Source organism: Semicossyphus pulcher, unplaced genomic scaffold, assembly GCF_022749685.1.
Source record: "Semicossyphus pulcher isolate SPU_LCO1_2020_fin unplaced genomic scaffold, fSemPul1.0.p SCAF_5, whole genome shotgun sequence".
NCBI lineage: Eukaryota > Metazoa > Chordata > Actinopteri > Labriformes > Labridae > Semicossyphus > Semicossyphus pulcher.
In genome coordinates this window covers 10,400,238-10,428,198 of record NW_027211726.1, presented here as the reverse complement: position 1 = coordinate 10,428,198, position 27,961 = coordinate 10,400,238, and the positions used below count along the sequence as shown (strand labels likewise).

At 41.7% G+C, this 27,961-nt stretch overlaps 1 protein-coding gene across 1 annotated transcript; it reads right to left on the bottom strand.

The window, feature by feature from the left end:
• Positions 1 to 654: 654 nt before the first annotated feature.
• kiaa0319l (KIAA0319-like ortholog) lies at positions 655 to 24,713 on the bottom strand. Its single transcript, XM_069681314.1, has 24 exons — positions 24,520 to 24,713; positions 22,297 to 22,489; positions 21,580 to 21,693; positions 18,392 to 18,660; positions 17,243 to 17,329; positions 16,722 to 16,965; positions 14,482 to 14,580; positions 13,989 to 14,086; positions 13,679 to 13,766; positions 11,836 to 11,928; positions 11,557 to 11,689; positions 10,686 to 10,791; positions 10,470 to 10,592; positions 10,255 to 10,378; positions 8,683 to 8,815; positions 8,384 to 8,532; positions 6,486 to 6,637; positions 6,244 to 6,382; positions 5,742 to 5,901; positions 5,485 to 5,627; positions 4,883 to 5,005; positions 4,665 to 4,755; positions 4,129 to 4,220; positions 655 to 3,892 (listed from the first exon to the last, which is right to left on the bottom strand). The coding sequence occupies exons 3-24, from the start codon at positions 21,671 to 21,673 to the stop codon at positions 3,696 to 3,698; spliced, it is 2,937 nt and encodes a 978-aa protein (XP_069537415.1). The 5' UTR covers positions 21,674 to 21,693; positions 22,297 to 22,489; positions 24,520 to 24,713; the 3' UTR covers positions 655 to 3,695.
• Between the last annotated feature and the right edge of the window lie 3,248 nt (positions 24,714 to 27,961).

Below are 27,961 nucleotides of genomic sequence, written 5' to 3'. Positions count from 1 at the left end.
TATCATGAATCGTGAAATGACATAACCTTTATCATCACCCTTTGTTATGGACGCTTCTAACATTGTGTTAATGGAGCAGCAAGAGGCAACCATCAAGCTTAATGAGATAATAAAAGTCAATGAGGAATATAACTATGATGATGAAGTGAGAATGTGATGGTGGCTTATATCAGGGTCAGTGCAGCCATGCCGAAGTCGGCCTATTAATAGTTGATGTATGATGTGCCTCTGAAGTGTTGTAAGGCACACTTCCTGCAAATTAGAAATTTTCACCTAAGATGTTAAATAATACATTGACAGTAGAAGAAGGATGACTTTGTCATGCACAGGCTTTAATGCACAATAATGCATCATACTATCAATGGAGAAAGAAATATTCTGCCATTGTCAACACTTTTGTCCCTTAACTTTCTTGATGCTGTTCCTAAAAATGAACTTGAAATAATCTCCTTAGCTCATCTTGCAAGTGCGTCTACAGGATAACCCTAACCCTAAAATACAAAGGACACACATTCTAATCTTCTGCGTTACAAAACATGCATCGAACAGTGCACGTTGGGAGGAAATGGAGAGGAAAAGCAATGGGGAAGTAGGAATAAATGGATGAAGAAAAGTTCAGTTTTTGCGCAACAAATAATGAAACAAACACATCTCTTTCAAAGAAAAGTCAAGAACAAACTGAAACATTTTATTATAATTTACAGATTATCCAGTTGCATCAGGTGTGCTCACACAGAAGGGAAGGGGGCAATCCTTCACTAACACCTCATCTAAAAACATATTAAATTAAACTCTCTTCATTTAACTGTTTCTCCCCGTTCTCTCGGTCAGCCTTCACAGTGGACTCCGGCAGAGTCAAGGTCAATTCACATCTTTAAATCCCAAAAGTGACGGCAAATGTTGCACGTGTAACAGAAGAAATGCAGAATTTTGAGCTGTCAATTAGGTACAGAAGAATCCTTGAAATAGTTTTAACTGTGAGAAAAAGGTGTCCAGATAACCAAGAAATGAGAGCGATTCAACTTCAAATATTGGGAAATTATTCCAAAAGACCTTTGATGTGCAAAAAACAGGGAAGAATGTGACATAATTAGGAAGCGTTTAGAAGAGGACATTTCAAAAAGAGTTGGCACTTTGGTGTGCTTGATTTTATGGCCGGATAAATTCTGCAAATCTGACTGAAATATATTTTAGAAATCTCTGCCCTGGCTGGATGTGCGCTGGCTGCTTTGACTGACATCAGCATGAGATGACTTAAGAGTGAGAAAGAGACTCTTTTTTTTGCAGGAATGTTTTGAGTGATTGCTTATTTCACACAAGGTACAGGTTGAACTGTGTCCATGGCGTATCCTTTCAACATTCAACAACCAAAGAAAAAAAGTGACTTACAGGCCAGTTTCACATAAAAAGCAATGACACACTAAAATGTTGCAGGGAAAAAAGTCATTTGGTTCAAGTTTTCCCCTCAGTGCAGACCAGGCAGGAAACACCCATCACTACCACTGACAGAGGAAAGAAAACAGATGCAACTTTTTCTCTCTTCTGTGGTCTCACAGCCTTCCTTTGTGTGTTGTTGCATTTATGGCAAACATCCCTCAGATTGATGGTCTTCTTCTAAATGTGGTTGGAAAGAATGATAGTTTAGTGACACCTGTTTTGATGTCTTTTTATCCTCTTAATCATGTCACTCAAACTGATTTTTTTGTGACTTTTGAAGTTGAATTTGCCAAATGGAACCAAACAGATTCTAATCGGTTGCTGAAAGGTATAATAAGTAGGATTTACTTAAGAAAAATAAAATATAGACTGTTAAAAATATATAACATAAATCATCACTTATGGGCCTCTATACATGTGTGTGGGTGAGTAAGTGTGCCCTTCCCTCTGCATCTAGTCTGTTGTTTTGCTGTACACGGGACGTTTTCAGAAGGGGTACTGTTGCGGTTCCCTGGGCCAATCACAGCGTACAGGTGAGTTCAAATTAGAAACTGGGCCCCATTTAGACCATCGAACATAGCGGAAGAGCGATGCAGAGTTGGCCTTCTTTCTGTTAGACAGATAGGTGCCTCAAAGGTGCCTGTGTAGGACAAGCAAACCAGCGGTTAACATGCTAGCGCAAAGCTAACCGGCGGTTAGTATGCTAGCGCAAAGGTAACCGGCGGTTAGTATGCTAGCGTCAAGGTAACCGTGATGCTGTCGGTGTTAGCTCGGCGGGGTGGCCGTGTTCTCGCACGAGAGTGAGAGTGAGCTTCTGGTGACGAAGAGCCCAGGAGCAGGGGCCCAGTTTGAATGTGTTGTTGACAAAATGCAAGTTAAAATCCTACTTATTATACCTTTAAATAGCACGTTTCTATAAATTAAGCTTACACTATGCTTTTCATTCAAGCCTACAGGTTTGTAACAATTACTGAGGTGCTTCTGGACTTCAACTGCATTCATGTTCACTCAAATACTTTCTTTCCTTTCATGTTTAAAGTCAAGGAAATTAAATACGTCGCACATTTTGAATGCAGTAAAGAAGTCCTGTGTTTATGGCTGAACTTTCCAACCTCCGACAAATAAGAGACAAAATGAGCCTGAAGCTGACAGACGTGAAATCAAAGTGCATGATACATCTAATCACAGCCTAAAAGTTGTTTGTGAAGAACAAAAAAACATACAGTGGTCTTCATGGTTCAAGCAGTTAATGCATATCGAGGTGAGTGAGCAAACATCGTCCAGTCCATCCAATTTGTTGCGTTGTGAACTCCTCATTATCTCCATCAAGACAAACTCATTATCTGTGTTTATTCCAGTGTGTGTTTCCAGGAACTTAATCCAGAGAGATCCCTTCAGAATAAAAGCGTGGTGCTTTTTAAATAACATTCTGCCTGTGACCGCCAAAACTGCGACTCTTCCATGGGTTTATAACAGACATAAAACATACAAACTGCTCTGAAGAAACATCTTTTGGCTCAGCAGCCAGAAAAAAATCCACATACACCCAACATACAAACATGCAGGCGATCATTCCAGTATCAAATTGCACCAGAACTGCAATCTGTAACTCTTCATGCACATGTTTTTTTGTTTTTGGAGGAGGGTCCAATGCTGTTGTTAGCTCTGTTTTGGTTCAAGTCTCCATGTATAGCAGGTTTGTAGCAGAGTTAACCATTGGTTTCAACATGGCAGTGTTTGGTAGCATCACGTTGACCTGAAACAGTGTGAAAACGACGTCTTTGTGTGCGTACATGCGTGTCTACAAAGAGGCAAGGTGTGAGCGTGTCGAGTGGCTGGTTTTTCGTGTCACAGAAGTCGAGCGTGCCTTCAGGAAGAGGGGCGACAGTACATTCTTCATGTCTCTGTGTTAAATAAAAGGGGTTATATTTTTCTTATCATTCAAAACACAGTGCTCACCCCCTAATTCTCAGGAAAACCGTGTTTTTTCCCTCCATGTTGGCTCAGTGTGGGAGCAGGGACGTGTCAGTACAGTGGTGTTTTTCTGTGACAGTGGGACAACATGTTTCCAGCATGTTTTTTCCTCTCCTTCTCTTCCTAAATCTAACAATCACACAGTCTGTCTTCAATGATGAGAGGTGTGAGGTTTTTCGTGTCGAAGAGCAACAAAAGAAAAAGAAAACAGGAAGAGTTAGGAGCAGTGAGGAGGTGTTTATCTGTGTGTGAGGGCAGCAGCGAGCTCCCCTCCTGCTCCCTTGCTATAGCAGCTCTTCTCTCTGCTTCTTTCCCCTCGTCGGCCCCTGGCCGTTCCTCAGGGAGCCGTTCTGGGGCCGCAAGAGATGACCTCGCTCCTGCTCTGTCCACGGGACACCGCCTTGCCCGTCATCACTGTCCAGGTCAGAGTCCGAGTGCATGAGGGCGGAGGAGGTGGGAGCGGGCACTGGCTTCAAGCGGACTGGAGGGCAGGTAGTCAGAGGAGGAGAGAAAGGAAAGAATAATGTCAAAAGACAGGTCGGCCATTTATTTATAATACTAAATACAAACCAGCCTTTAGCATCATGTAAAATGAAGCTTCACTTACATGCTTTTTTCTGAATTTCAGTTTAAATGTCTGTGATTTGCACCTGCTAAAGGGCAAAAGTGCCTCGTATATTAAAAAATAGTAATATACAATGTATGCGTGTGTCTTACCAGCTCTAGGTGGCTGCAGCTCCAGACTGTCTTGCTCTTCAGCTTCTAATATTTTGTACCGGCTTTTGCTTCTGCGTACTTTGCTCTTTCGCCTATTAGGGGGAAAGAAACACACAAAGTAAATGGTTTGTTAGTGTAGAGTGTTTAAGGTTCACAGACAAAACACATAAGAGTAACATTTTCTTTTCATTCTTTCGTAAGACTCAACATCCATCAGCCCCAAAGAGAGATCAGCTGTATGTCAGGAAAAGTTACTTTGTTATGTGTAAGTTGGAGCCTTATATAAAGTTAAATAAGTGTTTGATGGGTCAATTCCAGAGACTTGTCTCCTCTTCTGTATGTATTTTGTTACTGAATAGTTGTGGTGTCGTGTCAATCAGGAGTAATTCTGGTTCTAGTTTTCATTTTAGTTATTGCTCTTAGTGTGAAGTGCCCTTTAAATTAATGATGCCCCATCTATACACGTACAAATAAATGTGGTTAAAAATGTGGTAATTATCAGAACAACGACTGACATTTTAGGAAATTGTGCTTACCTGTTACAGCAACACACCATCCCCCAGACAACTGTTGCTATAGCAACCACAATCATAAAGGATGCTATGGTCACGTAGAGGACGCTCCACTCTGAAAACAAAATATATGTTAAAAACTAAAGCAATTACAGTGTAATAGACTATACCAGGCATGTTGGCTTTAAGGCATGAGTATGTGAGGAGAGTTTCTATTTATAAAAAGATTCATCTCATCTCACCACAGTTGCTCTCTGCATCTCCAAGCTGAGCTCTGATGAAGTTCTCCATCCAGAAAGGGTGACAGACGCAGCGCCGCGTGAACGAGTCACACTCGCCGTGACTCGAGCAGTTGAGCTGACAGACTGAGGAAGGAACAGCGGCACAGAGAGCGTGCAGCAGATTAAACAAGAGCTTAAATATCCCGGAGTGGCAAATTATCTTGCAGGAAGCAGACTGAGAGAACTGAGAAGCAACATAGTACAATTATGGAACACATACTGTCTGTAGAATAGGTGCATTTAATTAGAAACCATTGTGCAGGTTTCAGACAGAGAGTAAAGAACTATGAGGTACAACTTGTATTATTATTATAGTACTGTCATTATCCAGCCTTTATAATGGACAACAAAGGTCAAGAGGTCAAAGCAGCTATGTTTCTATGACATGTCTTTGGCTTTTGGCTGAAAGCGAACATCAAGAAATAATCCAAGAATACCAATTCATTCTGAAAAGGGAATGATGGGAAACATGGGGTTAACTGTAAATCATGTGTTACAATACTTGCAGACTAATATCAAAACAACATATTCATTCAAACAAACCATATTCATCTGATACTCACTGACTGTATCCACCCGTCGGGCCTTGTAGATGAGAAAGTCATTCTTCTGTTTGCGTAGTTTGTTGCGTAAGCTGAGTGCAACGCTGTGGCCCGACAGAGGGGGGCGCCCTGGACCGCCTGACACCAGGAAGACCAAACGAGTACTGAGGAGGAAAAATGCATAGAGCTTCAAAGTTAGGGTTATAATAAAGGCCTTGATGATTTTGGGGATAATATTAGAAAACTTGCAGACACACATAACCAAAGATTTTAATTACCTGTGCTCGTTAAACGCACTGATTTCGCGCACGATGATGTCGCTTTCGAGCACGCCCAGCAAGACCCCAACCTGGCGCAGCAGCATGTCGCGCTGACGGTGGGAGACCTGAGATACAGAGACCTCCAGCACCAGCTCCACAAGGTCACGCTCCCATACGTCTGATACACGGAGGGAGAGAGGGGTGAGAGAAAAGATTAAAAAGGAGATTAAAACACGGAGGAGATGAGACCTGGACAGGGAGGGAGAGGGGTGTGAAATCTGGGAAAGAGGCCAGAGCACCAAGTGACGGATTAGTTTCTGGCTGCGTTCGTGTCTGTTCACCGTATGCTGCACACTGGCCTGCTCGACCTTCTGCTGTTTGTCTCTTGCTGTTTGGAAACCATTTGTATGCATGGACTTGTTAGAAGGAACAGATACACTCCTACATGGTTTTAGAGGTCTAATGATATAATGTTCTGATATGTGTGTATATACAATGGGGTTGTGTCTGTTCCCTCTACCTGGTTTGACCTCCACTGTGCCTCGGTCAGTGCTGGTCTGTCCTTTACTGTCAGTTACAGTCAGGGTGAAGCTGTACTTCCCCTCCACCAGGTTTCCCAGAAACAGCACAGCCTGGTGGTCAGAGTTGTTCAGCACATCCTATTGAAACCGAAAAACACAAAGAAGTGGTTTACGTTCTTGCAAAATAAAATAAGAGTCAAACAACATTGACTTGTAATATTCATTCAAAGGGCGGACTCACCCCAGCTGCAGGGCTGCTGTCATCTCTGGTCCACAGGAAGCTGACTCCAGCTTTGTCATCAGTGGAGTGAGATCCGTCCAGAGCTGCGGTCCTGACAGGTCGAGCGATGGGTGGACTCCATGTGACGTGAGCCACTGGTGGCTGGTCCAGTTCTGGTGACAAACATTTTGAAAGACAGTCAGAAACTTGACAACTTGTCTTGGATAACTGTTTCATAGTAATATGTGTTTATTCACTTGGGTAGATCTAGGTAGAGTAATATACAGTAAAAGACATTGGAGAAAATCTCCTCAAATGTGTTGTACACAGTTTATACTGTATTACAGTAACACCTTATCACTGTTGCAACTACAGATCGTTCAGCATAAAAAGTACCTGTTAAACATGTTAAAAAGGCACAGGGGACATTATATCCTCTTTAGTAAATATTCAGTTATCCAAGAAAGCAGCAACCGCGGCACAACTTAAAGACCAGCTCCAGTCATGTTTTAAGACAGAAATTGAAATAATAAATTGTGTCTGAAATTTCTTTTCTGCAAAACATATTGTAAATATCCTCCCAAGGCACCTCCTCTTTTTCCCTCATTATAAATTCACGAATCTGCATAGGCCCCGCCCACTATGAACATTTCAAACTGCCCCCTCTGTCGCGAAAACAAAACATGTCTCTGTCATCGTTTAGTGGCAACTTGTTAGCTAGCTTAGCTAGCTTGAAATTTAGTGAGTTTGCAATAATTGCGATGACGGTTACAGCTGGCTCATGCATTGCTGAAGTGGTTGCCATAGGTTGCACATAACGATATGCATAGCGTCACCCCGTCTATTTACGGGTTTAGCTCCTTAGGTTTGTGACGTCTCAAACCTGCCAATCTTTAAGCGTGTTGTTCAGCCTGTCCTTGGTACACTGCAGTTTAAAAGCAGACAGGCCCAGCCATGGAGATGACTGCTGATGTTGTCCCTGATATGTCTTGTAGCACATGAAGAACACCACATGGAGATGTTTACAAGGTTAAACACTGGATTTTCACTGGAGGGGGGCTTTAATCTTATATACTTGATCTCTTACTGATATATGTTTATTTGTAATGTAAACTTGTTGCCCTTTTTTAGATTACAATACATGCTTTGTTCTTGTAGGGCAGCCAAACCAACAAGACAGTGGGAGGTTGACTGGATTTTGTATTTTAGTTGCATTAACATGCCATTGCCAAGGTTTCATGATCAACAGGATAATGTATTATCTAAACTCCCTGTACAGATTAAAAGAGGTTGAATGTAACTGTAACTATGAAGCTTCAGAAGATTAAGGATTTCGAACAAAAATCCTGTTTTTCCTTTGTTTCATTTAGATAGAAAACAGCCCACTACAAGTCTTTCGCTTGACTTGAGTACATCACACAGCAGGAACATTTCAAACACTTAAAATACTATAAACACTTCAGAACAAACTGATGTTAAAGCGACTCAGCTGTAAAAGTTATATTAAGTATTAAAAAAATATATTACGCATCACTAAGAGTGTTGGTGCTGGTTCTTATTGTGACTGTAACCCTACTTTGTATAATGACACATGGATTCAAATATGTGTGTGTGTATATGTAGTGTTAGCATATACTGTGTATTTCATATGATTATGTAGGTATATCTGATTGAGACTGAGTTTAATTGCATTCATGCTCACATAAATACTGAATAGAAACACTATTAAGCCCTCAGATAAAAAAGATGTATAAACAATTAAGTACTTTAATTTTGCATAAAAGAAATTCAAAGTTAAAAAAAGAATACAAATACACTATTGTTTTAAAATAAATGCTGAGATAATGAGGCTCTTTCTGTGGTTAAACACACATAGAAATGCACTTATGACACAAACACACACACAAACAAGTTCTGACCTTCTCTCACAATGACTGTTACAGCGTCGCTACTCTGCAGCTTCCTCTCATCAGTTACGGTCAGGGTGAACTCGTACGTGCCGACCTCAAGACCCGTCACCGTGGCAACAGCGCCGTCTGCATTTTCGATCTTCACACCGTCAGGACCCCTGGTGGGGGAACAGACGGGCAGAAACAGAAACGCAGAGTGTGAAGCAGACTTTACTGTGGGAGAAAACAGCAACAACCTTCATGACACCAGACAACATAGTGTCAGCCTGGTGGAGCCTGCAGTCAATGCAAACTTAAGTATGACTGACTTTGTTTGTTTCCAGTGGTAGGTGGCTATCTTCTGGTCATCGCTGCTCTTGCTGCCATCCAGTGTGGTCCGATCAACCGGCAGCGTGAGCTCTTTCTCCGGTCCTGCGTCTGCTACAGGTGGCTTATTGTTTTCTGGAGGACAGAGAGAATGAGAGGGAAACGAGGATGAGGAAAATACAGATCCAGCTGTTAAAAGAAGAACCATACCAACATGGGACTTTGATGCCCATACAATAGCTGTTTCATAGGAGATAACTGATTACCAATTTGGCAGCCAATTTGGTGATTTTTCTTCAGAGTGAAAATATTTCGGTGTTGATTTAGAACTAGTGCTGCACAATAAATTGAATTCGTGTGCAACAGTCACATCACAGGACTTGCAATTGTGCGGCAAATTAACTGAAACACGTAGAGCTGCCACTTTATTGTTGTTTAGTGCAAAAGGAGTACTCGCCATTTCCTCGTTTTCCATCACTAACCTACAACAAAAGTCCGTCTGACACAAAAGTCTCTTCACCAGAGCACAGAGTGAACTGACGTTGAGCTGCAGCGTCTGCGTGTCACCTGCCTGTACGCTGTAAACAAGCATGCGACGCTGCTGCCGTCACAGTCTGTTGGATGATCCGATAACGCTTATTAAACATACATTTGAACAGAGTTAGAAATGGTATGATGACATATGTATTCATTCATACTTTTAAACCCATTTTGCCACAATATAAAACAAATGCATCATCCTGTAACTACCATCATCATTGAATTAACAGATCAGCCTTTCAAACTATAAAATTTCGCACTTAAAAGACAACTACTGCAGGTCAATATTTATAATTTCTCCATTTTTTTTATTTGAAAGATTCAAAGGTTTGACAGATGGACCAATATTTCAGTCAGCGGTGAGAAAGAAAAGTAATACTTTGACATAAAAGAGGCCTATTGCCTTCAGATCAGAAGATCTACGACAGCTTCTACTGTCAAAGTCAAAGTGTATTATCATATAACAGCAGTACTGCTCTGAAAAAAATAGCAGACTAAAAGACTCTTCTTTCAGATATTATTACTCAAATGGTTGACATAGTCTGACCTTGCAGGTGGGTGTGTGTTAACATACCAGGTCCTGTTCAAACACCGAAAGATCGTCATACCAGGGTGTGTGTTTGCTGACTGCAGTCCACACTAGCTGCTTATAAGGTGGAATGAACACGTGTGGCCACACTTACCTCCATGACCTGGGTCATTAAGTCTGAACCAAATGATGTTAAGCAAATATAACTTGATATCAGCAGTTTGGATACCGACAGCTTCGCACGTTTTAAAGGTCACTTGTAATGACAGATAGGCAATGGATTGTTTCTAAGAATGCTCTTCAGACTTCATGTGATCATTTGAATACAGTCTGAGGAACAGATTAAGAGCAAATAGGAAGTGCAAACAGCTGAGTCAATGACTAGTTTATGACAAGAAAAAAATAAGGACATATTGATAGCTGTAAGGGGGTGTAGTTTATGCCGTCAGCAGCTGATTCAACAAAATATTCCTCTCAAAGTTTTAGAGCTCAGAAGTGAACATACCTGGTTGCACGATGACGGTGACCTGGGCGGTGTCCTGCTGTCCAGATGAGTCTGTCACCGTTAGCTGGAAGGTGTAGTCTCCCTCCTGCATAGCCGACAGCTGCAAGATCGGTGTGCGGACGCCCTAAGAGACGCAGTAAAGACATCTCTCTTATCGTTTTATTCTGAAAAATAAACTGAAACATGGTAACTGATTATATGCATAAATATCTCACCTGCATCTCCACCACCTTGTCTTTGCTCTCGGGGCTCAGGGACCACTCGTAGGACAGGGAATTATGGTCGTCGGTGCTTTGGTTGCCGTACAGAGAGATGGAGTTGCGTGGCAGCTGGATGACCTGGATGAAGTGAGAGGAAAGATCAGATATTGGTTCCCAGGAGTGCGCTGGTTTGGTTAACAAAATGCCATGAGGACAGAAGATACTTCAGACCTGGTTCGGGCCGGCGTTGGCCACAGGCCGGTAGTCCTTGGCTTTGTTGACTGAGAGGGTGGCCTGTGTCGAGCTTTTGGCTCCGTCTGAGTCTGTCACTGTCAAACTGAGAAAGAACATTCATCATGAAAATCTGTGAGGCAAACAGAAATCTTCTGTTAATTTTACCACTGACTTAAATAAAAACACTATCCATTGAAGTTTTATAAGAATTTAAGTCACTATAAACTAGACACTTCTCTTCTTTTAATGTTTTTTTCAGACATCTATGAGATGCCTTTTAAAGGAGCAATTCACCCCTGGAAAATGCTGGTGTTCTCTGTGATCGAGAAGCAGTCATATTTGAAATTGGCGCCATAGCTGTGGAGGAAGTTGTACGAACAGCTCGTGGTTTCGCTCATTCTACATTCCTACAACACCCAGCGTGCATTGCACCCCTCCCTCTGAAAGGAACAGCCCAGCGAGAGACACTGGAGGGAAATACGACCGTTTTCGCAGCAGGCAACGGCTCAGAGCGGTACAGAATCCAAAATATGACGAGAACATACCGGTGGATCGTCTAAAAAAATCTTCACTTCGCAGACTACTTTTTAAACCTGACGATTTTGAACGAGCTCCCTGGCCTCTGCCAGATGGTGCGTTTTACGTAGTCTGGTGGAGGTTTTCCAGGACCCATTGGAGAAGCGGAATGCAGAGCCAAATTTCATTTTTTCCCACCATACTGGCATTAGCTCCCTATAATAGCATAATAGGACTGAGGTTGAAAATATAAAAAGAAACATCTATCTGAAAACCACATCTGAGACCTGCCGACCTTCCCAATTAAAACAATATCCTCTTTAATTACAGGTCGATTCGGGTCCGCCTTTACCTGAACGTGTAGTTCCCAGGCACCAGGCTGGTGAGGGTGAGGACAGGGGTGTCAGCAGAGACCTTCTCCTCCCTCAGGGGACCTTTAACCTCCTCCCAGTGCCACGCCACCACCTTGTCATCATCTGTGCTCTCTGTAAAGAGGAAGTGGGGAGATAAGTAGTTAAACATATTTAATATTTACATGACAGGAAATGCTCACATATTTATCTGTAAGGCGTCTTTCTTAAGCTGGTGTTAAAAGGTTTATGAATGTGTGTTAGTCATGTGGGAAACTCACGGCTGCCGTCTATGACTGTAGAGCTGGTTGGCAAGGAGATCTCCTGGAACTTTGGGGAAACTACAGCAACGGGAGGCTTGTTTACCCGCGGCTCTGTCAGGTGGAAAACAAGAAATTAACTCGCCTACTGAGCTGAAAATGAGCCCAGGCAGCAGCTACTCAGCTCCTCAGCAGAAGTCACAAACACAACTGTGTGTGGGAGGAAAGCAGCCTCGTCTTCCAGAAATGAGATCCTAGTTTATTCTGTCAAAAGGAGGCAAAACTGTGAACTGATTCCTGATGATTTCATGTTATTCACACCGACAGCTAGGACGGATAATACCATCAACGATTAGTCATTCCCTTCTGAAGACTTACTGTAGCAGTAGAGCCTCATAATATAACTGCTAAGCTGTGTTAGAATTAGCATGTGGACTATCAGACACTGTTAATATGAAGCTAAAATTTCCATTAAAAATGTACATAGCATACAGATAATTACATAAATAACAATAGTCCTGCAATAACGTTCAGTTAAAGATATAATCTAATAAATGTCTGTTAAGTCACTATCTATCGCCGAATGAGGTAACACAATGGTGATTGAGCCTATGGCCCACTGATGAAAGCCTTTGCATTTGCAGTATTACAGACTGGGTGTCTGTGGCGACATTTGTAGTAAAAAATCCCAAGCGGCGCCCAGTTAGTGACGTGTTTTCCGTCACCCAGCAGTGGTTGGTCTGCCAGAGAGGGTAGGCGGAGCTAAGGGTCTCTGCAAGTGTTGCGAGTAAACAGTAATCTACTATGGCTGAACAAACAAAGAAAAGACCGATGACTACAGATACAACTTCAACAATAAGTGAAAATCCAAAGAAAAAGAAACAAACTCGACGCTCAGATGAAGGCAAACAGTCTAAAAAGGAAAGCGACCGTCAGCGAGGAAAATCAAGAGTTACAACCAGAGCCAACCGTGGACGTCTGGTCATCTTGGACGTATGCGTCCGCAATTGCCTTTTATCGCCATTAGGTGCCGCCAAATTAAAACGAAACTGAGAACTTTGAGATTATATCTTCAAGTTATTTTTTTAAAATATTTCTATAATAACCTTTTCCTTTTTTTAAAAATATAGGCAGAAACTATTAAAACCTGACTGCACATATCAGTAACAATGATAACAACAAGAACTTGATCATTTTTGAGGCTGTAGCCTGAACTCTAATTCCAAAAATGTCCCATATGTTTCTGAGAATCAGGCGTGGCTGTTGCTCTTTACATATGCTGTGTGTCCTGTGTTTGCAACGGTGTTAATTTCGTTAAAGAAAATAATGACGAAAATGTTCATCAACAATCTATTTTTCCACGACGAAAACAGAGCTGATGAGCTAAAAATAGATCATTGATAGTAAAAACTCTGACGTATGTTTTGTTTTTTGTTAACAAGACAAATTAAAAATGTATATTTTCCCCCACTGTGTGTCTAATCTGTCAAAATACAAGCAATTCATTCCTGTAACTGGGTGCCCTGGTTGGAGATAACAGGTATCACGAAGTTGGTTTTGAACTTTCTCTATTAACGCCAGGCTTTCTGCTTCAGGCTGTGAGCGCGCTCTGCACCAAAAGGAGTGATCATCGGCTGTCTGCTTCAGTCAGACTGTTTAAATGAGAAGTGACGATGAAAAGTCATCTTTAGATGCTGTGCCCTTATTAGATGTGACTAAAACTTATAAGCATTTTCGTCTTAAGACTTAGACTTAATTTAAAACAGCTGCCAAAATTAACACTGGTCTGCAAGATGTTAGCATACGATAGTCACACCCTCCACTATAAATGAGACTTAACATGGTGCTGAATGTTCGACCTCACCTGGTTTTACTGTGACATTGACGTATCCTTCTCCATGTGCCCCCTCCCCGTCCACTGTCACCTCAAACTCATACAGGCCCACAGTCAGCTGAGAGAGAGAGAGAGAGAGAGAGAGAGAGAGAGAGAGAGAGAGAGAGAGAGAGAGAGAGAGAGAGAGTGAGCAAATCAAGCATCGGAAAGAGGAAGTGATCTTTTTTAAGACAATCTGTGTCGTTCACACGCCACTGAAACTGTCAGTTTTATATTCAACACAGCCCCAGCTGCGTGTTTATATTTAGCAGAGTGTGATTGTGATGGCAGCGGTTTGTACCTGGCTGAGTTTAAGCGTGGTGCTGTGCTTCCCTTCCATCTCCCCGCTGTAATCTTTGGGATGAGTTTTCAGACGCCAGTCAAATGCATAGTTTGTCCCTATAAAAGGAGCAACACAAAAAAACAAAGCACATCAATCAAAACTGCTCATGCATTTAATTTAAATCTGACAGATAGGAATCATTTCCGGTTGAGAGAGTTAAGTATTATAGGAACAAGTCGAGGGATCAGGGGATTAACAAAGTTATGACGTGCATCCCTCTTTTTCCAGTCTGGATTTAAATTTCCCTGATGTTCAGCATGACGTACAGAAAGCTGAATGTGACTCATGGATATGCAACTGTCAAGCACTTCATCACTTCACTCCAACACTGAAATATCACAACATATGTGCTAAATGATTCCATAAGACACAGCGGACAAGCGCTCCAAAATCCACCTCTATGTTTAATTAAATTCTGCTACACACAACTCAATGACAAACATGGTTTTACCTTGTGGGGGTGTTGGGACGACAAAGGCGTTGAGTTCCACGGTGTTGCGGGGCAGCGTGACCTCCACACTCTCTCCTGCTGACACCACCAGCTCCCTCACTGTCAGGGGAAACAGCACGGGAGCAGAGATGATGCCAAAAGTACAGCATGAAGGAACCAAAAGACTGGTCATTCAACAGGAGAGGAAGTAATTGTAAAGTGCCAAATAAAATGATTAAAAGTATGTATTTCATGATAACCATTCTGGTAAATAAACTAAAACAAGTCTGACAGATAAAAACATCAGCACACATCATTTTTTAGTAGCTTTAAGACATTAAAAACAATGTTAACTAGGTGTATTCATTATTTGTTACAATGGTCTACAGCTATTCTCAAAGTTCCACACATGCACTTACTTGAATAAATGTGGGAACATTAAACTGTTTTTTATTGTTCATTTAGTTACTGCAGGTTCATCTCAGCACAGGTGTTCTCTGTTACTTGTTTATTCAGATAGATCTTTAGATGCCAGTAATTATGTACGTCTGTAAATTAAGTTAATGAGTCTCATTTTCCTTGAGGCAAGGTGTTTGTGTAAGTGGGAGAGTTTTAGAGATTTGAATGACAGGTAATGGGGATGGTCTGGAGGTGAGTTAGTACAACTAATGAGCGACTGCATTTAAAGCAAATCCTTTTGGCATATTTTATGTGGTATTTTTACATCAAAGCTCAGCTGCAGTCATGTTTTAAGACATGAAGATGTAAAATGCTCTTTTTGAAATAATAATTGTTTCTGTTTTTTCTGGTAGATTACCGTGTAAAAATCTTCCTAAGGCATCTCCTCCTTCTCCCTGCATCTGCATAGGCCCCGCCCACTATGCAAATTTCCAGCCGCCCCCTCCGTCACAAAAGCAAAAAAGGTCTCTGCCATCGTTTAGTTGCACCTTGTTGAAACTTAGCTAGCTTGAAATTTAGTAATTAGCAGTAGTAACGTTAACGTTAGTAGTCAGTAGTGAGTTTGCAAACATTACGATGGCGGTTACAGCTGGCTCTCGCATCGCTGAAGTGGTTGCCATAGGTTACACATAATGATATGCATAGCGTCAACCCGTCCATTAACGGGATTGGCTCCTTAGGTTTGTGACATCTCAAACCTGCCAATCTGAAAACGTGTTGTTCAGCCCGTCCTTGGTACACTGCAGTTTAAAAGCAGACAGGCCCAGCCATGGAGATGACTGCTTATGTTGTCTCTGATATGTCTTGTAGCACATGAAGAACACCACATGGAGATGTTTACAAGGTTAAACACTTGGTTTTCACTGGAGGGGGCTCTCTGGTATTATACTCTTTGATGCAAGAATATTTTGAAAGAAGTCCTGGATTTTACACATTCCATAATGCAGCTAAAAAACTTCTATTCCTCAGACACCCATAGCACAACCTAATTCACAACACAGGCTTTCCATTGTAGATGTCTCCAAATCCTATCTGAGATTAATTAATCGTCAGGGTTATTTTCTAAGACTTCACAACGCCCCCCACAAAACCACAGGAAGAGAGATTATGCAACTCTGCTTCTCACAGACTGGATACTCCACACGACCAGTAAACTCATCTAGATATGTAAAATTGGTTTCCCTTTGAATCAAACTGTGAATTGCGTAAAGGTGGCAACTGCAAAGTGAGACATCCTCTTTAAGAATCCACAGTTCTTGTTGTGTAAGCAAGTCTAAGCGGCTCGTAAAATGCAGCCGACCTTCGTACAGCTTCTGTGTTTTCATAAACACCAGCTCAGCCTGTTACTGTGGGTTCTAGTTCATCTATTGTTGGTTAAAAAAAATGCATCATTATAATGACATACAGATGATGCACTTGAGGGAGGAGAAAGTGATCATTCGAGCTTTTCCTGTTTGCAGAAGCCCTGTATGTCTCAGCACATTCCAGTAGATTACAATTACACATTTGACTTCACACCCACAGCGCATGATGCTCCCATCTGGAAAAATAGCATCTGAGCAGTCTGCCAGAAAATATGGGAGTATTTGTGGGACGGATCTGTTGCAGATTTTTTAGGAAGTTTAACGGATAAAGATGTAATTTAGGCAGCTTTAACAAAGACAGGACCCGAGAGTCATTTGAATTCTCCCTCCAAGGCTGCATTATAGATTAGTTCATAATTAATAAATGAAGACATATTACTGTACGAGCTAGAAATAGGTGATGGCTCTCTGGGTACCAGCCGCAGCAGACTTCCTTACCAGCCTTGGTTGTAGTTGTGATGATGGCGGCTGCAGTCGGTGCCGGTGTTACGACATCACTGCTATTGGAAGACGCAGCGTTATTAGCGGTGTTGTCCACCGCCGATTCCTGCTTTGATGGAGCCGAAGCGATGTCTGCGCTCCCATTGGCTGACCTGCTCTGGTTCTTTTCGGCTGTTTGAAGAAGTGCGAGGTTGCTGGGGGCTGTCGGTGTTGGGTTAGCCGCTTCTGGTTTGGGACTTTCCTGTAACAGAAACAGTTAAGACTTGAAGGTTGTGACAAACTCAGAACAACGAAGAGCAGATTTGAGGCAGACTTTGTGAAACCTGAATATTTGCATAACCCTAAAAGCTGTTAATACACAAAGAATGAAGGTGGGAAGGATTTTAGAGAGAACAAAGAAAAGATATTGGCTGCCGTATTTTAATTCTGATACACGAGACTAACTAATTAGCAGAATCAGCAACAAACAAAATGCAAAGATCAATATACATTTAAAAACAAACCAATAGTTTTGTTACCGTGCGTGTAGGTTGTCCCTTTTGCAGTCCTTGGCTTCCTTCATTCTGCACCTGAAGAGCTCGCCTGCGTCTTCCTAAGACGGGACCCTTAAAGTTCAAATATAGAGAACAAAGAATTTTAGATACACACATACAGAATATCTGCTGACGTACCGTAAAATCCAGAATATAACACGCAGTCAGTTTTGGGAGTATCCCAGAGGGAAAAAGGTTTTCTATAGCTATTCATTAATAAATACTATTTCAACTAATGTTCATTTAAAACACATTCAAAACACACACAAACTACAGTCTACCATCTGTTTTCGCCATGTTGAGTTTGCAATCCTGCTAGCTACTGGTGCTAGCGGTAGTAGTAGCGGTTGTTGTGAGGGTTGTGGTTGCAATGGCGATGATGACGGTGCATGTCCGTGACGCAAAACAGCACAGCCGCATATTGTAAGTAGGAGACGTTGTAGCGGCTCGGACCCGGAAACAGCATGTTTTCCCCAAATCCAAACTCTGTGTACGTTACTGAGTTAACCTCATCTTTAAATCTGACTAGCAGCTCTACAGCTCGTTCTCTTAGATGTTATAAAAAAAACCCACACCATTTGGTTCCCACAGTTTTGCCCTAGGAGGCTGAAAGTTGTACATGAACATAGCCCCCTTTTTAGAAACTATAGAAACCATCCCTGAAAGTATAGTCTGGCCCCAGAATTATTTTCCATACACTCTTGAGGTTGAGCAAGCTGTGCCTACCCTATAGCAACTGCAACTTTATATCTGAGGCTATAATTTGCCACTGAGGCTGGTGAGAGGTTGTTTGTGTGTGCGTGAATGTGTGTATACATTCAGACGACTTAGTAGTAGTGCAAAAGCTGAGCCAGTAGCCCGCAGTGATCAATAACGAGGGTAACTGAGAGCAAAAGCAACCAAATCAGGCCGATTCCTGCTCGCTAAGTAAGCATCACCCTGTGATCCTTAGCTTTAATTGTGGAACAAAATGTTCGGCTCAAAACTTCTAAACTGACAAACAACCGTTTACATGACATAGAGCCAAAAGAGCTTTCTTATCATGTCTGCGTTACCCAAAACACTCTTGCAACTAAAAAATATTTAGCAACTGAAAATCTGGTGAGCTAAATATGTGAAGAGTTTGCAACATACCTTTGCGAGCATCTGAAAGAGGCCAAGAGACTCCTGATGGGGCTGGGGCAGGGAGGCGATGGGGCATCCCCTATCCCGCGTGCAGTAGAGAAGCACACATCGCCCGCCGAGGCTCCACACGGCGTTGCAGTTCGGATCCAAGCAGCACGACTCCCAACATGTGGCTCCGGCTCTCCCCGTTGCCAGAGGGCTCCAACCCAGGGTGATGACGCCGCCCCAGTGGATCCCCAGCACCCCGCCGGTCACCCGGCAGAGATTTGCTGACACACCTGGATGGGGACAGAAAGTAGCACAAACCAATGATCAGAGCCGTTTGTCTGAGTGGCTAAAAGAAAACATGGCTACAAGGAAAGGATGGAAGGTGGTTGTGAAATATGTGTGAGAGGGAGGTTATCAAAAGTTTCCCCTGCAGAGAAGTTTTACAAACAGTTAGGTTTAGCCTGTATTAGATCAAAAGAAAGAACTGGGCAGCACTGCCCAGGCTTTTCAAGATTCCCCTTGTTTCTATCAATCAGGGCATTGTTGGGTACTCTTGGCATTGTAAAAGGCAAAGGGGCAAAGTGAAACCCGCAGCTAATTCCGGTTCAAAACTTGTGAGGCTTTTCACAGATTAGATTCTCAGCAAAAGCCGACATGCAGCCGCAGTTTGAGCAGTCAGCCAAGTCAGCAGCTGAGAGAGGAAGTGAGGCTTTTCCCTGACAAAACAAGACACTGATTAAAACCCAAAGCACAGTATGCAGTACAGACAAACCCCCCCCATCCTGTGAGCAAGGCCATATCAGACTCATATCAGCAGTGCGGCGAGCTGGTACAGTTCACAAGAACATTTGCTCTGGGTGGTAAAATTATTCTTACTCAAGCTGTTGCAGTATTAAATGAGCTCAGTTCAATCCATCCATTGTCCATGAAGAGAAATTCATTGTGTAACCAATAAAACAGCAGAGACTATAAAATACTACACACTATTAAAGTAAAACTATTACAAATGGCTGGTTTTATTTCACCACTAAAGAAACATTTACACAAAAACACAGAAGCCAAACTAGCAGTCCAGGACAAAAGTCAGCAGCTGAGTCACTCTGTCAAGAAGACTGCAGCTGCAGCAACAAAGGAATTACCGGTTTTACTTTTGTCAAGGATGTCTTGCATAACAGCAAGTCGTATATATCGGCCTATCACAGATATATCGGTATCATCCATCCCCCTAAGACATCATCCCGCATGTTATGTGTGTTTCTGTGATATTGACCAGCTATCAGCTATATTACACCTTTTTTGACAGTTTTAATGTCTCTATCTATAGAAGATGTCACAGATAAATGCATCCGTATTTTTTGCTCAACGCTTCCTGTATCCGTTTCAGATCAGATTGCTATCAAACTCAACATAAATTAAATTTATAACGACATGAAACACTCGTTGGCTATTACAAATGCATGTAGAAATGTAGGGATGGCAACAGCAGCTCCATGCAAAGCTTTCTGTGTACCACCTGTCATGCTGCATTGTTCTACATATAACACTGCAGCTATAAAATATAACAGCGTAATGTTACATGGGCGGCATTACATAGCATTTCTTTACCTTAAAGGCCCCCTCCAGTGAAAATCAAGTGTTAAACCTTGTAAACATCTCCATGTGGTGTTCTTCATGTGCTACAAGACATATCAGGGACAACATCAGCAGTCATCTCCATGGCTGCTTTTAAACTGCAGTGTACCAAGGACAGGCTGAACAACACGTTTTCAGATTGGCAGGGTTTGTGATGTCACAAACCTAAGGAGCCAATCCTGTTAATGGACGGGGTGACGCTATGCATGTCATTATGTGTAACCTATGGCAACCACTTCGGCGATGTGTGAGCCAGCTGTAACGTTACTGCTACTAATTACTACATTTCAAGCTAGCTAAGTTTCAACGAGTTGCCACTAAAAGATGGCAGAGACGTGTTTTGTTTTCTCGACGGAGGGGGCAGTTGGAAATTTGAATAGTGGGCGGGGCCTATGCCGATTTGTGAATTTGTAATGAGGGAGAAGGAGGAGATGCCTTAGGAGGATTTTTACGAGGTAATTAAACTTCTTTTGCAGAAAAAACATATTAGACACAATTTATTATTTCAAGCAGAGCATTTTATATGTCTTAAAACATGACTGCAGCTGCTCTTTAATGTACAAAGGGCTGTACCAGTTCGCCTCTTATTTAGTCCAGTTTGATACTCAAGGACACCTTAATACATTAAGGGGGAGCTGGGGATCAAACTGCCCAACCCTGGGATAAATGGAATCCACACTCCTCCTGAGCAACAGCTGCGCTTCCCCACTAAGAAAGGTAATTATAGAATGAAAATGAATGGCTATTGCTGAAGAAATGCAGACCATAACTAGTATCAAAAATGCAAATCTTTAGAATTACACATTTAAATACGAGTACTTTTGAACCCAGTGTTCTGTGAAGAAGCAACAATATGTCTTTATATCTTTAGGATAAGACTCAGCTGAGTGTAAAGTCAGTCAGTAGAGAGCTTGTCCTGCTAATGGCAAGGCCGTCAACAGTTATGTTGGCTTCAAAGAAAAAGGAAAAACAAACCAAACAAAAACACATTTCATCTGATCCTCTGAGACAGTGTTATACCCATAACTGTTGCTACCATGGCAACACGAGACTTTATTGGACGTTAGTGCAACTCCAGTCTGGGAAAACGCAGGTCGTGCCACATACAAAAACACACAAAAGCACTACAGTTTGTTTGAGAAAGGACCCTTTGGCTTCTGTTTGGTCGGCCCACCCCTTGTCCACTCTTTTCCCCACCCCTCAACACACACACACATACACAATGTCTACGCACAGAGCCTCTATTGTCCCGTTTCACATTGTAACCCACTGAGCAGAGTGGCATCAGAGAGAAGGCACACATACACACACACACACAGCAGGAGAGCCATTAGTCTTCCGTCTCTGTGCCTCAGATTAGAGGGACAGTAAACAACAATTAGCGACGAAAAACCAGCCAAGTATCATAATAAGATCCTGAGAAGGATGAAGACCCACCCTGAGTAATCAAGGGCGTGTGAATCTACTGTGCTGTGTCTGTATTGTTAACAGACACAGATGTGAATGTCCTTATCAGCTCTCAGTGAACACATGTGGTTTGGGCAGTTGAGTTCAGGGTCACTGTTGGTTTATTTTACCTGTGGGAGGAGCCAGGAGGAGGAGGTAGGTCAGCGGTAGGAGGAGGACTTGAGGTAAGCTCCAGGTAAGCAGCTTGTGGTGTGCATAGGACATTTTATACAGGGACCAAGGACCTAGAAAGAGGAAAGAAAACTATATTAGAGTGCTTTCTACAGAAGCCGCCAACTCAAAGTAAACAACCTAAACAACAGAGCTTTAAATGGAATAATAACATACTTATGGGCATCGATTATTGGCATGGCTCGACTTACATTTGGTACCAAGCACTTGTCACAAATATTGTTTTCTACTGATCATTCTACACAGGAAGCTTAGCTGAAAGTCATAGTGACGCAGCGTGCCTACTGTCCTTATATTTACAGTACAAACAAGGAGCAGTGTCAATCTTCTTATCTATCTACAGTATAAGCATGAAAGCAAATAAGTGTACTTCCTAAAAGGTGGATTTGTCCTTTAACACTGGAAGGGATTCTGAAAGAAGCACTTTTAACTTTAATCAATTCCAAAAATGTTGGAAAACTAGGAAAAAAAAGGAAGATTCTCATTTTATTATCCTAAGATTACATTTAGTTTTCAGACCTCTCTAATCAACCTACAAATGCTAATTGAAAACAGTTACCAACCCACTGACTCTACAGATTGTTTATTCAAATACCTGCCTAACCAAGCCAGCCTACAATGAAAGAAATGGAACATGCAAAACGCTCCATGTTTACCTGTCTCCCGGCCAGGCAGTGGAAGAAAGAGATGCAGGAAGAGTGAGAGAGAGAGAGATGGAGCGAGGAGTTAGGTTGGCAGCAGAGTGCTGTGAGGTGACGGGTGAAGACAGGTCAACACCGGCACGCTGAGGAAGAGATCCAACATGGCCGCCTCCGGGGTCTTCACAGGCTCGGCCGCTCAAACACTAAACTTCAAAGTGCGAGAAAAAGAGACAAAATGACTTGTGGTTCGTTCATATCAGGATGAATAAACATGTGGTCACACAGGGCTAAGCGATGGTTCAGCAAGATAGAAATGTGGTCATGGCCTGTTACTGTCTGATAACAGGCGCCCAGTTCAGGGTGTACCCTGCCTCTCGCCCAATGACAGCGGGGATAGGCTTCAGCCGCCCTGCTACCCTGAACTGAATAAGCGGTATAGATCATGTTTGTATGGATGGATGGAGTCTGAAACTCATAACAGTTGGACAGGGAAATATTCTAATTCATATACTGCAGCTATTTCACTCATACTCGCTCCTTGTAAGACTGAGTCCTCCTTCTCTACCTCTATTACTGCCAGACAAAGAGGCTTAAGCTCTTCAGACAAGCATTCCCTATAATATTAACAACCTACAAAACGTCGACTTGATAAGAATAGTTAATGCAAATAAGATTCAAACGTTCACTCTGAGATACTCTGCAGAGAGAGCCATGAATGGGAATGTTATTTAAATTAATTTCCCTTTGCAACAACGTGTGTGTGGCATATTGGATCTGGATCCTTGCACAGTAAAACCCAAATCTTCCCCTTGCATAAGACTTCGGGCCGTCTGTCGTGCTCATTACAAAGGGAGAAACATCTTCTGATTAAGCGTAGCGGAACAAATTGAACAAGTCTGCTTTGTTATGCAACAATTCTGTTAATATCCTGGTGACAGTAACATGACTCACGATCCTGTGAGCTGGCTCCTTTGAACTTTCGGTTGAAGCAACAAAATTCAAACAACAGTTAAAGCAACAAAGATGTATGACAGGTATCTAGTCACTCCGTCTTAGCCAAAGGCAAAGTTCAGCATATTATGCAATATACACAATCTTAACTATGCAATCCATCCATTCATGTCTACTCTCGTAGCTTTACAACCCATTACACAGCCTGTAGGCTTCTAATGAATGTGACAGTGAGAAATGGTGATGATCTGGACGCTTTGGAGGATCGCTGTATGCAGCAAATGAATATCTCTACCTCTCCAAGTTCTTTTCTTTCCTTGACAGCAATCACTCACTACAGAGCAGTTGTATCACAAGACTCTCAAAAGGTCCTCCATACTGCTGTTTGAGTTCTTTCTAACACTTGTAGGTCTCTCTAACTAAAAAGTATCAGACATGAGTCAGCTCAATGTTTGATAGTTATGCTATAATGCTCGAGCTACAGTCACAGGCCATCCTGACCACAAAGTTTGCAACTTCATGCTAAATATCCTGTCTTTCAGGAAGTGTGATCAGGAGGTTGTTACAGAAATGGGGTTTGACAATTAAACTATGCTCACATGCTGAATGGGACAAGAAAAGCAGCAACATGCAGACTCTCTTACTGTATGGAGGAAGAAAGTTAACATGTTTTTACTAAAAACCTGTTGTCTTGTGGTGCAGAGTCACACTGCCGTAAAGCTAACCACGGATTTGATAAGGAATGCTTGAAGTTAGCGTGAGTAAAAGAGCCACACTGCACTTTTCCCCTCTTAAACTCTGGTGCAACTTCTTACAGCAGAAAGGGATCAAAAAAAAATCAAAAGTGGTTTGGGGGGCGTGAACAGTACTGGTCCTGGGACACTGTGTTCAAGATGTTAGGAGGCCTCTTATACACGTTTCACCAGGAGGCTTCTATGGGGCACTATAGCAATAAATCAAGCAACGTTCACAAGCATGTGCTGAGCACACAGAGTGAAAATGCTATCCACATGTTAAATATCCATATGGTTTGAAAGTAACTTTATCAACATTGGTCAGCACATGCGGATGATGAAACCCACGCAGAACTAGTACTTCAGTTGTCGTCAAAGGCAAAGTAAAAAGGTACACCTAAGAAAGTCTACAGCAATAATTGAGACAATTAGGAATTCAAATACAAACAGAGGAGTTATTACACGATTAAACACTTAATATAAATACTGAACTCTTTGGAAATAAAGTAATTCATATAATTACACTCAGGAAACAAGAATTGTTGACACAAACCTGAAGGATCAGCCTCCATATGTGAATCTGCACTCCTGCATATGGACGCTTGAGCCCCAGCAGCCTCCGCCTGTGCTGTAATCAGCAGCTCAGTGACAACCAAATCCACAAACAGTCATTTGTCCTCCTGTACTTGTTTTTCTCTCACAGGTAAAAAAAAAATATTCCAGGTAAAAGTGATCCAGACCAAAAACAAAAAAGGGATTCAGTTTTTGATGAAGTCACAACACTGTAGATGTGTTTTTTAAACACGTAGAAAATGCCCACAGGCTGGTGGTGACTTGGAGTGGGCACAGCAGCAGTTATTCTCAGGTGCACTCGGTCACCTGGGCTGATGACAGCTCGGCCATTATGGACATTTCAATGGCTACTTTCCCCTTGAGAAGCTTCCACAAAACAAAGATGTCTGTGACTAAAAACCCCTCTTATATCCGAGGAAAAAAAGGACAAGTTCTCTTTCTCTCTTTGGCGGCTTTCTTCCTCCTCTTCCTCTCTCTCTCACAGTTGCTGCAATCAATAGCCCACTTGTCAGCTCTGTATTGGCTTCTAGGCAGACAGGTTGGTGGAGCTTTCTCTGCAATGACACCGAGTCCCACGCACAGTTTCTTCTGGCTGCAACAGGAGAGGAAAGTTAGGATTTCTTCTTTCTCTTCAAGGCAGAGTCCTTGAATAAACAAAATAATAATAACCCTCTTATTAGATTGTGACAACTACATTACAGCAACAACTATTCAAATCATAGGCTTATATTGAATGGATGCAACAAAAGCAACAAAGCAATACTATAAAACCTCTGTGTAAAGGGATATCATAGAAGAATAAAAAATGTAAATAACAAGGCCATTATAGGCTCACCTTAAAACTGATTACAGCCTCTGTCTGTATATTAACACACACTATTAGTCTCCAACTCCATAACAGTTTTTGCATAATGATGATAATCTTAATAGCTACTTGTTTTATCTTATTTTACTTACTTAGTGTTTCAAGAACTGAATAAACAGGATGCTCTTTGGACAAAAGGCGTTAACGTTTGTATGCCTTTTCTCGCTATCGCTGTTGCGTACTATTATAAGTCATATTGCTATCAGATGACAATTGGTCTCGTGGGTTTCATTCTGTTTGCTGATGGATGAGTTTTTTTTATGTGGCAAGTCAAATATCAGCTAACATTTAACTGAACTGTCAACAATGTGATTAGTAGACCAATCAAAATTATAAAAGACATTTATTACTCTACAATTTTCCTACCGAGAGTAAACCCAGACTGATATGCGAATTCCAGGGAGCAAATAAATTCACATATTACTGAATTTCTGAGCTGGAGTGGAAATATACTTCCATGCTGATTGTTTACCAATTTGACTTTTTAACATTTCATAAGCATACATTGTCAACCATTTTTAATGCAGATCACTGTCTGCTCAGCTGTGATGGTCTGCTACATATGCTGCACACAGTGCTGAGAGCATTGCAAACTATGGAGTTGGAGCATGGTCTACAGTAGGGATGCAACAATACCCCTTTTTTTTAGACCAAGTAAAAGTACAAGTACTTACATTTGGGTACTTGCCGGTACTGAGTACCAATATGAGTACTTACTAATATCATTACAGTTCTCATAATGACTTTAAAAACATGTTTTAATTTTCTGACTGTAACAAAGTAAATCGACAGAATGATGCAACTGCATCTGTTGCTGACATTTTAACACTCAACTGTGATTCTCTGCCTACCTGCTTAATTTACAGGAGGCTAAGGTTAAGCCGTGAAGTGGTATTCGGGTACTCATCGTAGTTTCACGAGTAGGAGTACCGATACCGCCCAATATCTATTACTAGTATCGGTATAGGTGCATCCCTGTTCTGCAGTAAAAACAATGTGATGACATAATTTCCAAGTTACCCCAAACATTGTTTTCTCTAGTATGGGCTCTCCAAAAAAGTTTTCATATGTGCACAGAGAAAACATATATCGTTATATATTTCAGCTGTCAGATATATTGCTCAGGCTCTAATTAAGAGTCATTTTTTAAGCTCCTGTTTTGACTAAAGGAGGAACATCATTTCAGGTTCTGGGGGTTGGGTGCTATTTCAATTTTAAGTAAAACTCATTCATTAAATAATTATTCATCAAGCACTAAGCACTATTCTTACATAATGGGGATTAACTGACTGATTAAAGTGCAAATAAGTGCATGATGGATTGAATGAATGAAGGTCTGCCAATCAAACGAGGAGGGTATGCATAAGTAAACGCACTGTAATAATATATCTGAGATATTTTATCCAAAATGGTGGGCTCGTGCATTATGTATCTTACCAGCCTGAAAATATCAGTCAAGGTTTAATAATCGACTGCATGTTTTTTACGGGCAGATCATTTAATATAGGCCGATAGTTACAGCCTGCGTAGTTAACTGCACTACAACAAAATTACTAACGAGAGCAGGTTAAATCAATAATATAACACTTCGTACCTAGTAACTGTTCTTCGTATCGGTTTTACAATGCATACCGACGTGCCAATATTGCAACATGAAGGTTGAGGTTGAAAACCATGTGGCAATTTACCTGTATAATCCGGGATCACCCCAGTTTGAGGCACCTTGAGGCTAACAGCTGCTGGCACTCGCTTTCACTACACACCGTGCAGGGACACGGATTCATCCTTAGCGTTTTAATTGCATTTGTCACGACAAAACTAAAGATAGAAACAAGTAGAAAGACTTGCAGTTATAATAAAATGGCAACGGGTTTCTTCGGCCGGTCGCTGCGGTGTGTTGTGTCGTCGTTATTGTTGTCCCCTGTACAGTTAATTAGGTCAGTATTCCTCTCGCTTGTACAGCTGATATGCCTGTGCCACCAATGTCAAGCCAAGCAGAGTGATAAATAATGCTTCCGGTCACTGGATTTTCAAAATAAAGCACCTACTGACACAACAGTTTGAACGTTCTTTGGTCGTTATAGGCACATATTATATATATATATTGTAATTCACAGTAGTTCTGTCTAGTAAAAACTATCAAATTTAAATTAGCCACAGGTAATATTATACAGACTCGTGCTCAGATCCTAGTTTCGCCTGTATTCCATCTTCAATTATATTGAAAACGGTTACAATTAATCCGACTACTTCCGCCAAGCGCCACCTGCCGAGCAAATATCAACAGCGAACCGATTTAGTTCAGCATTTACAATTAACCTGTTGCAATTTCATCTTTTAATTTGTACAATTGATGCTAGAAATTAAATACAAAGAAAAAAATATTGCATGACCTCGAAAAAAACGCAGCTTCGCTTATCCTACGTTTACAAGATGGACCAAAATGGCGTCTCCGCCTTTCAACTATCCCTCTCGCAATTGGTTGTTTGACATTGTCGGCCCGTTTTCATTGGTTACTTGCAGCGTTATGGTGATGATTCACTTCCGGAAAGTACTC

Bases quoted from the DNA above. Each gene is read 5' to 3' on its own strand.
- kiaa0319l (XM_069681314.1), bottom strand. From the start codon at position 21,673: ATGTCCTATGCACACCACAAGCTGCTTACCTGGAGCTTACCTCAAGTC. The intron at 10,379-10,469 runs GTGAGATATTTA...TGCGTCTCTTAG, and splicing joins ACAAGGTGGTGGAGATGCAG to GGCGTCCGCACACCGATCTT. The intron at 6,383-6,485 runs GTGAGTCCGCCC...CGGTTTCAATAG, and splicing joins ACAGCAGCCCTGCAGCTGGG to GATGTGCTGAACAACTCTGA.